Source organism: Leptonychotes weddellii, chromosome 15, assembly GCF_054177405.1.
Source record: "Leptonychotes weddellii isolate Sample4059 chromosome 15, ASM5417740v2, whole genome shotgun sequence".
Lineage (NCBI taxonomy): Eukaryota > Metazoa > Chordata > Mammalia > Carnivora > Phocidae > Leptonychotes > Leptonychotes weddellii.
In genome coordinates this window covers 31,144,486-31,159,773 of record NC_138383.1, presented here as the reverse complement: position 1 = coordinate 31,159,773, position 15,288 = coordinate 31,144,486, and the positions used below count along the sequence as shown (strand labels likewise).

Sequence of the window (15,288 nt, the reverse complement as noted above, 5' to 3'; positions counted from 1 at the left end):
AACCCTCAGCTCACCAGTGTTTCCTGTGGAACTTAAGAGAAGTGAGGGTCCCTGACTTTCACAGTCTTAATACGCCCTCAGGGTCAAGAGCAATGAGAGGCCATCCCTTTAGTGAGGCTTGTTTCATGTCCCCTTCCTAGGTGACTGCAGAGGGGAAGGGGAACCTATCGTAGGGTAGACCCCCTCAAACATGAAAGGGAAAGAGTGCCAGGCTAGGACAGGAGCACCCTAGGCAGGGGACTAAGGCAAAAGAAAACTGCTTTTTTACCAGCAGCAAGAGAATTCAGGCTAGAAAACAGCGTTGTTTGTTTTTGTTAACATATCCCCTGCAACTGCAGTCTGGTGTGGGTGTCTTGGGCCTCCAGGACAAAAGCCTGCCCCTCAGGCTGCAACGGGGAGCCATCACCTTGGGCTTCAAAAGGACAAAAATGTTTCCACATTTAGGAAACTACCTCCCCCAATCCTCTTCCCTTCCTATTTGAACAATAGTGCTTAGAATCCTTGCCTTCAGGGTAAAGAAAAAGGACAAAAGGGGGAGGGAGGCAAGATAGGTTCAGAGACCACCTCTAAACTGTCATACAAACAGGACACTGGTGGATGATTCTGGGCAGAAAATGCCCGAGTTCTGCTTACCTACTATCCCTTCTCCGTCCTGGTCCCCACTGACTCGGGGAGCCTTTGGAGGAAGGAATTAAGACTACTCTACTCCAGTCACATACATCCCAGGGCCCCCAAAATGCTCCTCCTGCTTTCTTACCCCATACTGAAGGTAGGGAGGGGAGGCAAGAGGAAAGAATTCTAAGACTTAACATGCAGCTGAGAGAAGTTGAGGCACAGCACGGGGCAGGGGAGCACCCTCCTAAATGCTCTCTCTAGGGGGCCCTTCCTGCTTGCATTCTAGTGTCTTGAGAAGGGAGGAGGGGTTTCCTGTTGGGAACGGGTCTGGAGATGGAGGGTGGACTACAAGAGAGGATATTTCAAAGACTATACCTCCTAGAAGAAACTTAAGCCTCTGACTGCTCTAGGAGATGTGAGCAGATTTGATGACCAAGGGGATGGGAATAAATGGGAGCACTCTCCAAAAAGAACAGTCATCTCCAGAGGAGGTCAGAGGGTCTCCTCGTTCACAGTTCTCTGCTGCTGCCCAAGGGCTGCAAAGTGACAGACAGATGTAGGAATAGCAGAAGATGGGCAGGGGTGACATTAGATCACCATCCCCCCCATTGTCCCAATCAACTATTCCTATGACCAGGAATCCTGCCTCTCTTCTCAGATGCCATCAATCCCTAGGTCCCAGGTCCCTGCCAATGCCTGTCCTGGCTCTCCATGCCTAGTTCTCCCCGACCTTGTCTAGCACTAAAGCAGCCCCCAGTCTCCCCCAGCCTGGGGAAGTTGGGTGGGTGAGCTTTGGCTCCCTAGCCCAGGGCAGGCTGGAACCCTGAAGGCAGATGGCCAGAGGCACAGAGGTGGCAGCTTTAAGATGGCCGCAGGGAGAAAGCTAACTGCCAAGCCTAACTGGAGAGGAGACTGCCCTCCTAGGAGGGAGGGGAACCCCGTGGTGCTCCCCATGGCCCTTGAGCCTCTCCTGGGAGCTCCCAGGCGGCCACCTGCGGATGGTGCAGCACTTCTCTGCACCTTAGGGCCAGAGGTGGACAGTGCTGCTCTGATGGGAAGGAGAATAGTCCCTGATATTTCTAGACCTCCTCCTCTCAGGCGCCTCCCAATTTGACTGCTAAGCTTTGCCACCTGTTCAGGTATTTTTAGGGTTCAGTATACAGAGCCAGGAGGGAAAGACTGCCCTGCTGCCACGGAGTCAGAGAGAGGAAATAAGTCCACACTGAGCGCCCAACTCAAACCCCTTCTTAACAAGTACCCAATTCCACAATAAAGCTGCTAAATAATTCAGCAGCCCTGATAGGAAAATGCAGCTTCCCATGAGCATACGTTCAGTTAAATGAATGTCTTTAAAGGGGGGGTGGCTATAATGAATAAGTTGGCTGTGATTTAATGTATATAAACACTAAAAGGGCAAAAACAGCCGATCCAGGGATTGCATACAAAGCAGATAAAGAATTGTGCTGCATGCAGAGGCTAGGAGTTTCAAAAGTCTCCGTATTTCATAAATTTGGATTTCTGAAAGAACACTGTCAGGTTCCTCCCTGATAGTCCTCCCCATTAGACAAACCGTCATATGGATGCAGTGAAATATTGCTTATTTTAAAGCCTTCCCTGCAGGAAAAATACACTTGGTTGTGTCTTAACAAAATATGAAAACGACAATGGAAATTACATACCATTTAATGTAAAACTTTTGATTTTTAAAATGAAATAAATAATCCAGACTGGAATCTAGGTGATATAGAAAAGAAATTCTGGAATTCTAATGGCATCTAATATTAAAAACACACACTATTCCATAGTAGATAAATATTTAAATTCCTTCCATGTTTAATGAAGGCTTGGAAGGGACTGAAGTACTTTTCAGAACATATTGGCAATCCCCAGGTGAAATTTGATTTCTATATCGGTTATTTTTTGCTCATCTTTCAGAAAAAGGTAGTATGTATCTTGTGCAAGGCAAAATAGTTTTCCCTCTAGGAAACTTCAAATGTAACAAACACTATAAAACAACTACTTCACGTCGGTTCTCTGAAAGGGATTAAAGTATTTAATTTCTAGCTGTACTGTACATTCATTTTACATTATCTTTTAAACCGCCAAATTAGAGAGCAGGATTATCTATGGGAAGTGAATTGAAACTGAAAAGGACCGCCTCTAACTATATATTTACAGGTAACTGACTTTCACAAGTGCAGTTTCATGTGTGCGGAATGGGGGATAGAGAAAGTGCATGGGATCTCATGCCTAATCATACTGGGAGCACTCATTTTTAGCCCTGGATTTGATTTCTATTTCAAATTCTATATTAACTTGTCAGCAAATATCTCTTCACCTATATCACTTAAACCCACAGAATGCAAATCTGTGGTTAATAACGGCAGGAAGCCACGGAGAAAAGCTAGTCTGGCATTAGCAAGGGGATTCAGCCACAGTCAAGGTAAAAAGATACCCCAGTCCTGCCTCTCTTCCTCCTGGCTTCTGAGGGACCATTCAGCTCCCCATCAGGTCTCCCCTCTACTTGTTAAAACATCAAATAACACACCGATTATCTAAACATCAGATTTTCTATTTTTATTAAAAACTCACAAATTTATTCAACATGTTTTCTTTCATACAGTGAATGGTCTAATATGCACTGGAGGTCACACAAGCTTAGGTTTATCAGAACAATAAAAGACATATGAGAAATTTAATATATAAAGAAAAAAGTAGCAGCTGTTGACTGCATATTTGACCATAAAATTTAAATATTTTGGACTTTTATTTTAAAGACACAAAAATAAAACCTGTGTGGGTCTATATAAGTCATATTAACAATTCCATGAATGTTCAACAGGACTAAAAATTAGCAAAGATGTTTTTTTTTTAAACCTTGTAACACTTTTTTTTTTTTTTTTAACACTTTCTCAGGTTGTGGTGCTAGGCACCTTTACAGTATTTGTGCTATAATTATTCTATTTGGCAAGTGTCTGAATATCATGTTTTCTCTTTGCCTTGTGTAAACAACACCTTTTTACATACTAGCACAGTGAGCTGCGAGCCCTGCAAATCTGTCAGAACATCTACAGGAAAAGAAAATGAACAATTTTGGTTGATTGCTCAAAACATTTTGTTTTTGAACAAGAGGTTTCAAAACAGTATATATTAATAAAACACTGAACTCCTGAATTTAACATTATACGTAAACAGTTGACTGTTTTTAGTTCAATAGTCTTTTTTTAAAACTTTTTTTTTTGTATGTGTGAAGGTAGAATACTTTCTTGTACAGTTGATGTTCAAGTCATTTTACTGAGAGGTCTGGCTGGAGACCATCCTATCCAGGGTGTCTGCGTGTATCTGTGTTTGTGTGTATGTGTGTATATGTATGTGTGTGCGTGTGTGTGTGTGTGTGTGTGTAGAGCTTTGTGAAGGTAGAAGAGTTGATACTGAGGGCTTTACATTTAGAATTTTGCAATTTTGGCAAAAACAAAAACCAAAAACCCAGATAGACAAAAAATATATATATATATAGTCCCACCTGATGCACAGCAGGTCGGCGTTTCTGAAGCTATAAGAGTTTGTTGTCGCTGTTCCTGAACACTGAGACAACACTAGGGAGAGATTTCCCAGAGCCAGAACCCTCCTGGCTGGCCCGGGAGCGCCCCGGGCTACTTCTCCTCCCTCGCCCGGCTGTGCCTCTCGGCCTCCCTCCCTGCGGCTCCTGGCGTCACCACCGGCTGTGCGCCCCCGCGGCCGCCGTGGGTGTTCCTGTGCCGCCCTCTGGCCGGGCGCGCACGCTCGTGGAGTCTGTCCCCGCATCCGGGTCCAGGTGGAAGATGGGGAGAAGTCTGCATTTCCCTTCGGGAGCCCCAGTTCTGCACCTCGACAGCCAGCGCACGGATCCCAGTTCTACCTCCAGGCGGATTTGGATCCTGTTTCTTGTCCCCCTTTCCCATCCGGACTCCCCAGACGGAAAATGGTCCCCGAGGCTGAAGGAAGTGTGTGTGTGTGTTGGGGGGGGGGGGGTGACTTGCTTCTTATGTTTTTTTTTTCTTCTTTTTTCTATTTTTCTTAAATAAAGGTTCATTTCTGTACAACCACGCATTCCGCGGACCGTGCGAGATCCCGCTACCACACGGCCGCCTCGTTCATTTCGGGGGGGTGAGACAGGTGGTTCCCATAGCTCGCCCCGCCGTTGACCGACAGCGATGAGAAGGGTGGGCTGGGCCCGAAGACCTCAGCCGACATTGAGTGTAGAGGCCCGGGCAGGCTGGGCTCAGGGCTGGGCGAGTCCCCGGGGGGATGCGCCAGGATGTCAGTGAACCGCTGCGCCTCGCTCGACGGGTGGTGGCCGGGCAGCGGGTGCTCCAGGCCGCCCAGAGGCGTCCCGGAGGGCCCGGACGACGGCACGAAGGGCAGGTCCACTGGCGTCTGAGCCTGCGAGGACGGGGGGCCTTGCGGGAAGAAGTCGTAGTTGCCCCCGGGCCCATAGTACTCGCTCTGGTAATCTGCGGAGCAGCGGGGAGGAGGAGGTCAGGGCGGAGGAGGAAGGACGAGAAAGGCAACTCGGGGAACTCGCTGTTGGGGGGCTCCCCCGCGGGGCTGGCAGCGGAGGGAAGCCTGGTGCAAACACTGGAGCCGCTCCCTACCAGCCCACCCGCCTCGTTCACCGTCGGGAATTCGGCCCTCGGTCTCGACTACCGACCCTTGATTGACTCCCCAGCCTTTTCCATCTCTCCCCCACTCGCCACTTCTCTAAAGAAAACCAGGAGCGCCTCCTGCACTGCCACCCGCTTCCAACGAAGCCAACCCCGGCTGGCCGCGCCCTGCCACTCGGCAGCACACTCACCTCCGTAGAAGGAGAAGGGCCCGTTGGGGATGAGCTCGCCCGGCTCCAGGCGGTCCACGAGCGGCCGCATCCGGCGCGGACTGCGGAAGAAAGCGTGGCGCCGGGCGCCCAGCGCGCTCAGCTGCTTCATCCTCCGTTCCTTGGAGCGTCTGTTCTGGAACCAGACCTGAAGCACACACGCGGCGAGGTGAGGCCCGGACGATCCTCCCCACTCCCCCATCCCCCACTTCGGGTGCGCGGCTGATCGGCCCCTAACCCCTCCAACCGCTAGCTCGGCTCAGGGCTCCGAGTGTGTGTGTGTTGTGTTGTGTTGTGTTCTGCTGTGTTGTGGGGGTGTGTCTCTGAGTAGGGCCGTGCAGGGCGGCCCTTGGAGCCAATGATCTACGGGATTCTCGACTGGGGACCTGGGCAAGCCTCCCTGCCCGACGTGAGGCAGTTGGAGTTGTTTCCAACAGTCACACTATCACAATTACAGCTCCTGGGGCCTCTCCACACACAGACGCTCAACCTCCCCCAATAGTGTTCGACACACGCAGATTCCAATTCACCGTCCCTGGCAGCCCCCTCCCGGCATGATTGTGACAGAGAACGAAACAGCCTCCTGTTGACACTCAGTCTACCAAGGATAGTGACACCAAAACCCACAATCTCCTTTTCACATCCACGCAAATCTCCCAGTGCCAAATATACTTATCCACAGCCTCTCGCTGACAAGGACACAGACATGCAAGCTTCCATTCACAAAGCACACGTCAGCAGGGCCCCCCGGGTGCTGCAAGGCCTCCCATGGAGGTCAGGCTGCATATGTGTGCCCATGCACACTCAGCCTCCCAGGCACAGCCACCACATCCTCGAAGAGCCCCCGCAGGTGAACCTAACCTTGGGCGGGAGACTCAGGCCCAAATCACACGCAGCCCCAAGTCCTCACAACACACTGGCACAGATGCCCAGATGTCCACCTCCCCTCCCTATCCCACTCTAGACCGCCAGAGGCTGAGCTGACTCCAGCCCACACCTTTTCCCCCTCAAACCAGGATGCCCTATCTCTCTTTGGAGAAGACGTCTCTGCTCTGGGGCTTGTCTAACTGAGGCAAGAGATCCACAAAGTAGGTGGGGGACACAGAGGGAGATCTATGTTGTGGAGAAGCCGGTGAAATTGATTAATTCTGGCATGCTCAGAGACCTCTGGGCTCCTTCCAAACAAGGTGCGTGGTGCAGAAGAAAGGGTCCCGACTCCCTAGCGGTGTCCAACAATGTCCCCTCCTCCAGCCTCATGCTGAACTCCCCATCCCTCCCCTTCTGCCACTACCGTCACCAGCTTCCAATTGGGAAATGGAGGGAGCCTAGGGATTTCCAGATGCCCTATAAAATGGGGCAATATAGCACAGGTCACCCTCCCAGGACTCAGTCCCCTCCTTGAGGCTGGGTTTCCCCAGCTTGGCCTGGGTGCCTGCTTAAAGGAGCCATGTCGGTCTGGATGGGGTCGGGGGGATGAGTGGCATGCCCAGGCCCTGACCTGGATGACACGCATGTTGAGGCCAGTCTCCTGAGCCAGCTGCTCGCGGATATGGCGCGTGGGCTTGGGAGTAGCAGCGAAGGCCGCCTTCAGAGTTTCCAGTTGCTTCGCCTTGATGGTGGTACGTGGGCCCCGCCGCTTGGCGCCTAGGTTCTGGTCGTCATTCTCGTTGCTGCCCCCTTCCTTGTCCGATACGTTGGCACTCTCTGAGTCCTTGGCATCATCCTGTGACGGGTCTTGGGAGTCTGGAGACAAACTGGGGTCACTGCCCGTGGTGGCTGGGGAGAGGGAAGGGACAGGTGAGCAGTGGCCTCAGTGGGCCTTCTTCCCCCAGGACCCGCCCGCCCCTAGCGAGCTGGGAATTGGGGCCTCACCCGAGTGGAGGCTGTTCTCTTTGGCGACACTGCTGTTGCTTAGGTAATCCTCTTTGCAGACAAATTTGTTCTCATCGATGATATAGAGCTCCTCGCCAGTGGAGAGCTGCTTGTTACACATCATGCAGGTGAAGCAGTTTAGATGAAACACTTTGCTCCGCGCTCTCCGCACCAGGTCGCTAGGGGAGATGCCCTGCGCGCAGCCTGCGCATTTGGTACCGAAACATCTGCGGGATGGGAGAGGATGGGTTGGTGAGGGGCAAGGGGAGAACGGAGGCCAGGAAAAGACGATAGAGAAAGAGAGAAATAGAAAGTGGAGGAAGAAGAGGAGGAAGAGAGAAAAGAAGAGAGACAGCCAAAAAGAGGCAGAATGCCGACCGAGCAGTCAAGAAGGCAGGAGAGGACGTGGGGCACCAGTGAAAAGTCAGTGAGGAGATACACACTGTTAGAATGAGAGAGCGAGGGGTCCGAGCTGCGCCCCCCCCCCCCCAGCCTCATGCCCAGTGTTGTCCCAGAGGAAAAGAGCGCCTGAGGAAGAAGGCGGCAAGGCGGCGATTGGAAGGGGGAGGGAGGCAACTATTTTCCTATTAGATTCAGAGAACAGTCGAATTCTAATTAGAGCTCCATGTAAATGCGTCCCGAGCACCGCTTTTCTCTCCTAGTGTCGCCTTTCACTGCAGAAAGGGGCGCTTAAGCCGAGGGTTGGCAAGGTCCAGTCCTGCCGCGGGTAAAGAAACAGCCCTGGAGCGCGCAGACGGCTGCAGCTGGGCCGCCGCCACGTTCAAGCCCAAAGCCCCGCAGGTTGGTGCAAGCTAGAGCCACCGCGGGGCTCTAGGTGCCGGGATGCGCTTTGCGGGAGCCAGGCCACTGGGGCCCACTGGCAGCTAGGCACCGTTCGCCGTTCTGCAGTTCGGCTCCAGCCGGTATTGGGGACACCAGGCGCGGCCGGCCGGGGTTCAGAGGCTCAGCCTGCGTTTGCTCCCGGCGATACCAGCCTGCACAGCACTTTTCTCCATGGTTCCCGGCAATCAGAGACACGCTTCCTGGGGCAGCGTTGGGGACAGCGCGTTCTGGGCCTCCAAGCAAAGCGACCCGGATGGCTTCGCACCCCCACCCCCGGCTCCCAGTTTGATCTGTCACCAAAAACTCAGAGGAGAGCAGAGACCAAGTCAGCCGAGTAAACTGGGAGATTTCAAACCAGTACAGAGGAATTAAAATTCGCATTTGCTCCTGTTCTCGGTTGACTTTTGTGTTTGTGTGGATTTCATGGCAAGATAGTGTGTTTAAGAGAATAAATTAAAATGCTAAACGAAGGAGGGGGCGTCTGGAGAAGTCTCCCGGCTCAGAAGAGCCGGGCCTGGTTTTTCGCGGTTTCGGCAAGGAGGTGGGACAAGGGGATGGCGGGCAGTGCCGGGAAGAGCTCCGAGCGGAGCCTGCGCCACAAAGCCGAGGTTTGTGTTGGGCGGAGGCCGATCCTCCCGCCAGCCCAGGCAGCCGGGAAGCGAAGGGGAAAGGTCGTCCCGGAGGCTGGAGCCTTGGGGCATTTCACAGGCAGGCGCGGTTTGCCCAGGCCGGCGCTTGGAGGCAGGCCGGTCGGAGTTTCAAGAACACCCTGGAATGTGCACCATAGGCATTAGGCCAGAGTGTTTCCCTTTCGCCGCCAAGGCAAGGGACTCAAACACTCCACGCAAAAGCCTCGGCGGTTCCCGCCAAGACCTTTTGGAGACGAAAAGGCAGTGGCAGGGATCTAGCCCGGGCTTCCAAGCTCAGCCTGGAGAGCGAGCAACCTAAGAGGCTCGGAGAATGCCGTTGCTGGAGAGCTCTGTGCAGGGAGGGAAAGACAGGAGCTAGGATTACAACGCCCCGGGCTGTGCTGCCTCCTTCTAAGCTTGGAGGGGCTTCTGGGCTCAAGCGGACTCACACCCTTTCTTCCCAGGCACGTGCAGCTAAGCCGGGACCCACAATTTCCAGGGCGCAAGCAGGGCTGCGTCAGGGGCGCCCAGCGCGCCAGCTGGCGAAGAGGCGGGTGCCCGTGGGACTTGGCTGCCCTCTCCAAGGCTGCTCCTACCGCGGTTGCTTCGGCCACGCTGACCTCTGATCCGAAGCTGGCGGGGAAAAGCCCGCGGGGAGGAAGCAGCAGAGGCGCGCCAGGGAAGTACTCACCGGAAAAAGTCGTTCTTGCAGTAGAGCTTGCCTTCCCGGGAGAAGCACTTCTCGGTCAGGTTGCATTTACATTCACAGCACTGGACGCACTTGACATGCCAGGCCCTGTCCAGCACGTTCAAGAGGAAGCGGTCCAGGATGGGCCTTTTGCAGCCGGCACAGTGCACCATGGTCTTTGGTTTGGTCGGGTGAGGCCGGGAGAGAGAAGAGCAGGTAGAGCCTAGGGAATGACTCCCGAAGACGTCAGCAAGAGCTCCCCAGCCCCTCCAAAAAGAGGAGACACACAGGGGGTGCAAGCCAAAACCCACACCAGGAAATCAAAAGGGGGTGAAAATGAGGCTGATGGGGAGCGGAGGGCACCTCGATGGAGTGTGCAGCCTGGAAGTCCCAGGGCCTTGGGGCACAGCAGCACTGCTGCAGCTCCTGGGGCGAGGAAGAGTCTCAGGCGGGCGAGAAAGCGGCTCTTCTGCCCAGAGCACGCGGAGGAGTGAAGGTCACCGAGAACGGCGACGGGAACAGAAATAAATAAAACGGAGTCGGAGAAGGAAGAGGAGGACGCCTCGAGCTCAGGTTGCAGGGAAAGCGCCTTGGAGTTCTCTTGGGCTTGAGGTAGAGCTGTCAGAAGTCAAAGTGCATCTGCTTTTGTCGGGGTATGAGGGCGGGTGTGTGTGTGCCGGGCTGCCTGCCACCGACCGGGATTTCCCCTCCTCTTTTTTTTTTTTTTAAGAAAAGAACAAAACGAGTGGAGAAGCTTTGGATCCTAAACTGCCGGCATCGCGCAGCGGGTCCGGACGCGCGGGGCGCCAGCGGTGGGCCTGGGGGGAGGGGGCGGGGGCAGGCCAAGGGAAGAGGGAGGGAGGGAGGGGAAGGCAGGAGGAAGATCTCGTTGTTGATTGTTGTTGCTGCTTAGATTCCCCCCGTTTGGAGAAGTGTTTGTGTCAATCGTGAACGCAGAGGGACAACTCCAGGCGGACGCAGCCAGGTGCGCTTGCTCGCTCCCCACTGCCCCAGACCCGTCACCTCGGCCCGTGGCCTGCCTGGCGGCCTCCGTGTTTTCGGGACGGCCCTCCCTGCTCCCGGACTCCTTCGGGGAGGTGATACGGTCTGGCTCCTCACCGCGCCTGGCCGTGCATCGTGGCTCCAGTCACAACTCGCGGCCGCCCGGGCGCGCAGCCCCGCATCGCTCGGCCCGCGCTCCGGCTGCCTGCGTCCAACCCCACAGTCGCTTGACTTTCTTTTCCTTTTCCCCCTTTTTTCGTTGTGGTGGCAAATCTGGGTTTCCTTTCTAGCCTCTTTCCTTCCTTCCTTCCTTTTTTTTTTTTCTTTTGCAGCGGGAGGAGTCGGGGGGAGGGGGAGTAGCTTGGAGAGCTTTGAAAAAACGTCCTGGTGCAGCAGCTACAGTTCTGCGCGGCTGGAACAGCTCAGCAAGGGCCGCTGCTGTCGCCGCCCAGGCCGCAGTTCGTTGCTGGCTGTCCCCGGACAAGCGTCCCTCTGTCCCTGGTCTCCTGGCCCGGTCCGCCGCCCTGGCGCGTCTCTCCCCAGCTCCGGCGGCTCGGTCACTGCTCCTGGCTGTTGGCTGAGCTCTGGAAGCCCCCTCGCCTTAATGCAGCGCCCGCCGACGTCACCGCGGCCTGCGACCAATCAGCGGCTCGCGGTCCCTCTGTAAACCATTCTGCATCCTCCGGCCGGGGAGAGTGCCGGGAGACCGCGTTTAGAGGATCAGTGGCGGCCGCATCCGCGGCCCCGCGCGGTGCGGGCGGCGGGCAGCAAGGTGCCCGAGCCCCTCCTGCTCCGGTAAGGCCTCGGTTTCGATGGGAAGGACTGAGAGAGCATGGGAGTAGGCGCAGGCGGAGGGCAGAGTACTGTTGGAAGGTGGGATTAATCCAAGGTGGAGCCTTGTTGAAGGTTGGGGTGCAGAAGGGTCCGGGAACCCCGGCGGCCCTGGTGAACTGTTTGACTTTGCAATTCAGCGGGTGTTGGGCTTTTTCTTTTTCTTTTTTTTTTTCCTTTTTCCCTTCCTCGTGCTTTCTTGGCCTAGAAGTTGGTCCCGAGCACAGCGCGCGTTTTAGCGGGAGTGGAGGAGGGAGGGCCACAGAATCTTCCTCCTCCGGTCCCTCCCTGCCTCCTCCCCCAGTCCATCCAAAGTCCACAGGGTCTCGGTCTCCGGGAGATCTGGGTGTCTGTTCCCCGGAGCGCGGTCTTGGAAAGTTGATTCCGGCGGTTTCCTGGTGGGGGCGGGGGAGACCGGAGGCGCGGCGCCGGGGAGGGGGAAAGGAGTGGGTGGGGAAGCGCCTCGGGTGAGGAGTTGCAACCCAGGCGAGAAGTTGTGAGAAAACTGTGATCCGGAGACACCTTTTACATAGAAAAACAAACGACTAGGCGGGAAACGACGGGGCTTCAGTGGCGGCTGGCGGGTGGTGGCAGTGGGGAGCAGGGACGTCTGGGGCTCCACAGAGAGGCTGCAATGGATTCGGGTGTGCAGCGCACGGGCTGAGTGGGCCCGGCTTCTCCTCCTCCCCTGTTCCAGGCTCCGGGCTAGCAACAGCTTCCCGAGACAACCTCAGACCACACCCCCTGTAGTTCACCCCTCAGGGAGCCCTTACCTTCCTAATTCCGAATAAAACCTCGGGACCGCTGCCTGGAGGCAGATTATTCCAAACGTGGGGTTCAGGTCCGGGTCCTGAGAACCCTAGCCTCGAAGAGTCACTCTGGTTTCCTGGCTTACGCCAGTCAAATACCAAATTCCGTTTTGATAGCACCATTTCTATGTCAAACTGGGATTTCTCGTGAGGTCTGAAGGTGGCAGGGCTGGCCAGTCCTGTTTTTGCTCCTCGTTTTTTGTGTTTTTTTTGGGGGGGGGGATGCTAAGAAGGCGCATTCAACCCTAGTGTGGAAGAAAATAAGGATGGGCAGCTAGCCGGGTCTAGCTGGTATTTTGGAATTGGCCTTTCGATCCCACTCATGGTGCGGGACTCAGACATCCCACACAAGGGCCCGGGACTAAGTTGGGGGAAATGCGTGCTGAAACGCAATTGCAATGAACCTGAGCCGGCCCGGGATCCAGGTCTCTGCAAATGGAATACCCTCTTCGGACGAACCGGGAAGCCGCTACAGAAAATTTGGTTTGCGCCCTGTGGGAGTGGAGTTTTAGGGCTCTGCCAACGCCCCTTTCCTTCCTTCAAGCTTCCGTCCGTACCACCCTGCAACCCCGAGGCCGCCGGCAGCCTCCACCTTGCCTCCCGCGTCACCTTTTCATTGGAAGCCAAAGCCGAGGTCCGGCGTGCGCCCCTTTGGCGCTCCGCCCATCCTGACCTCTAAATGCGGGGCCTCTAACATCTTCTCCGCACCCTCTCCAAAAACACCTGGGCTGGGGTTCCCCGCTGCGGGGAGGGCGGAGTGTTGGGGCTAGTTATCTCTCTTGCATCAGCCCCCTCCGTGGGCCTCTCTCAGGGCCCCGCTCAGGTCAGGAGTAAGATGGGGAGGGCGGTTCTCCAACCCAGCAGGCGGGCTTCGTGAGATCCGACTAGGTTTTTGTGTTCCTCCTGCCGACCCGACGCTCTCAGGAACGAGCGGATCCGTAGCCAGTACTCCAGCTCCCGCGGAGGCGCTAGGAGCTGCTTGGCTCAGGGGACCCCATCTCCTCCACCCGGAGCCCCGAGGTGCCTCCCCAGCCCTCTGCATTGGGTGAGACCCGCGGGGAGGGGCTGGTCCAGTCGAGCGGTCCCCCACGCTCCCCCCCTCCCCCAGCTGTCCTGGTTCTCGCCGCTAGCGCCCTCGACCCAACCGCCCCTTTCTGGAATCTAAAGCCGTCAGAGTCCCAGGGGCTCAACCCCCGCCCCTGTCCCAGCTGGGCTCCTTCTCATGCAAAGCAGAGGGGCCGCGGGGGTGGAGGGCAGTCGGCGGAGACCTACGGGGCGACAGCTGGACCCGGCTGCCGGCCCTTCCTGAACCCAAGGCCCCCTGTCTTCTTTCGGGTGGAGAGGAGGGGGCTGCTCCACCCGTTTGGGGGTGCTGTGATCTTGGGACCTCGACGCGGGGAAAAGAGGGCCCCTCCCTGCGGGCGGACCAACGGGATAGGGGAGTTGAGGACGAGAACGGGCCGGGGGCTCTGGGGCATCAGGCTCTGCTTGTCCCTGTGTCCAGATGGTTCAGTAAATAGGTCTTCGGGAACCAACCCCCAGCGTCTACCAGGGAGTCCCGGAGCGCAGCTCTAGGCGCGCCTCTTAGCTCCTGATTCTAGGTTTAAAGTCCAGACTGAACGCCTCCACGGGGACAGCACACCATATTAATGTGGTTTGTTTTTTTTTTTTTTCGTTTCCATTGAGCTTTTATTTTAAAATATATTTGGTCGCACAGTCATGGAGAGAAAACTGACCCAGCTTTCCAAATTAGCCGCCTCTGAAGCCTCTCAGCCCAGCTCTGCATTTAAACCAATGGCTGCTCGGCGAAGAGCACCAACCTTCCCTTCTTACCCTCACCGCCACATTTACTGCCAGCGGCCTGAAGTACACAGCGCTTCCCTACGCAAGGACCTCCAAGTAGCGCAGACCCACAACCACGCACACCGCCCCCAGGGCGCGGAAGCTCTAGGCGCGGTGCTGTGAGGGTCAATTTCGCCGCCAAGTCTTCGCTCAGTGGCCGCGGAATTCTTTCCACCGCATCCCCAGGCTCTCTTGGAAAAGGTCCCAGGGGCCAGGCAGCGGCTTTCACCGTACGAGCTTTCCTCCAGAGAAGCGCCTTGAGGGTCCCGAGAGGCGGGACCCCGCTGGGGAACTGGGGACGGAGCGGGTTCTGCTAGCCCTCCCCAGACGCCCTGCAGGTTGGGGGGATTGATGGCGCCCTCTCCTGCATCCTCTTTCCTCCCGTGAGCTCCGTGGTTCCCAGCCCCAGATCGCCTTGCTTCCTAACGTTCCCGAGCGGCTCGCGTGGCCCAAGGACCCGAGCCGGCCCGGCACCTTCAGCTGCTGTAGATGCGAGAGTGGCGACAGCCCCTGGCGGCTCCCCTCCTCGCCCAGCCCGCTCCCGTGCAGCCCGACACCCCCAGAAAAGCGCGGTGAGGCCGTGAAAAGAGGCGCTTGCGGAGGAGCGGACTCTAGGAGGTTAACAGCGCAGGGTTTCTGGCCTGGGGCGCAACCAGCCTCGCAGGGTCAGGCAGAGGGAGGAGGGAGTGAGCGGGTCTTCTGGAGGGGTCCGAGAGGCCGCACGAACTCCGCACGGACTCGGCAGGAAGCCGCAGATGCGACGGCGGAAACTTTGGCCTGGGGCCCTTGGATCTGATCCTAAGTCTCCCGCTCTCTTCTTTCCCTCTCTCTCTCGCCTTTGCTCCTGACTCAGGTTGCCTTAATCTCACTCCATCACTCACTCCTGGAAATGACCTACTTGTGTGCACCATTTTACAGTTTATATCACTATCTCCCCTGAACCACATAGTGGGGGAGGGGGGATTAGTCTTAACTCCTTTTTCCCGGGAAAGAAACCCAAGTTAGGAGGTTGGCCCGAGATCCCTGGGCCAGTGCACTATGGAAGGTGAGAAATTTGGGGTGGCGGCTTGTCACCTTGCACCGCTGTGTACTTTGCCCCAGCGGTAGTTTCCAAGTTGGGGATGGGAGGGGATGGGGGACTGCGAGGCCGGGAAAGGGCAGCATCCGGCCGGGGCTTCACGGTGTGCGCTTGGGCTGGGTAAACAAGGCTGGCTTCCCACGGGGACTGGGGGCGGGGGGGGGGGGGGGAAGGACTCTGGGCTTGGAACGGGGGAAGGTCAAGCGTGGCGATCTCAAATGCAAGGC

The 15,288-nt window shown here is 56.1% G+C and overlaps 1 protein-coding gene across 1 annotated transcript; it reads right to left on the bottom strand.

Annotated features, from left to right (window-relative positions):
- Positions 1-4,728: 4,728 nt before the first annotated feature.
- Positions 4,729-10,220, bottom strand: LHX1 (LIM homeobox 1). Its single transcript, XM_006732688.3, has 5 exons — positions 9,503-10,220; positions 7,340-7,566; positions 6,966-7,243; positions 5,450-5,615; positions 4,729-5,108 (listed from the first exon to the last, which is right to left on the bottom strand). Exons 1-5 carry the CDS (start codon positions 9,670-9,672, stop codon positions 4,729-4,731), a joined length of 1,221 nt encoding a protein of 406 aa, XP_006732751.1. The 5' UTR covers positions 9,673-10,220.
- Between the last annotated feature and the right edge of the window lie 5,068 nt (positions 10,221-15,288).

Bases quoted from the DNA above. Each gene is read 5' to 3' on its own strand.
- LHX1 (XM_006732688.3), bottom strand. From the start codon at position 9,672: ATGGTGCACTGTGCCGGCTGCAAAAGGCCCATCCTGGACCGCTTCCTC. The intron at 7,244-7,339 runs GTGAGGCCCCAA...CCCTCTCCCCAG, and splicing joins AGAGAACAGCCTCCACTCGG to CCACCACGGGCAGTGACCCC. The intron at 5,616-6,965 runs GTCAGGGCCTGG...TGTGTGCTTCAG, and splicing joins TCAACATGCGTGTCATCCAG to GTCTGGTTCCAGAACAGACG.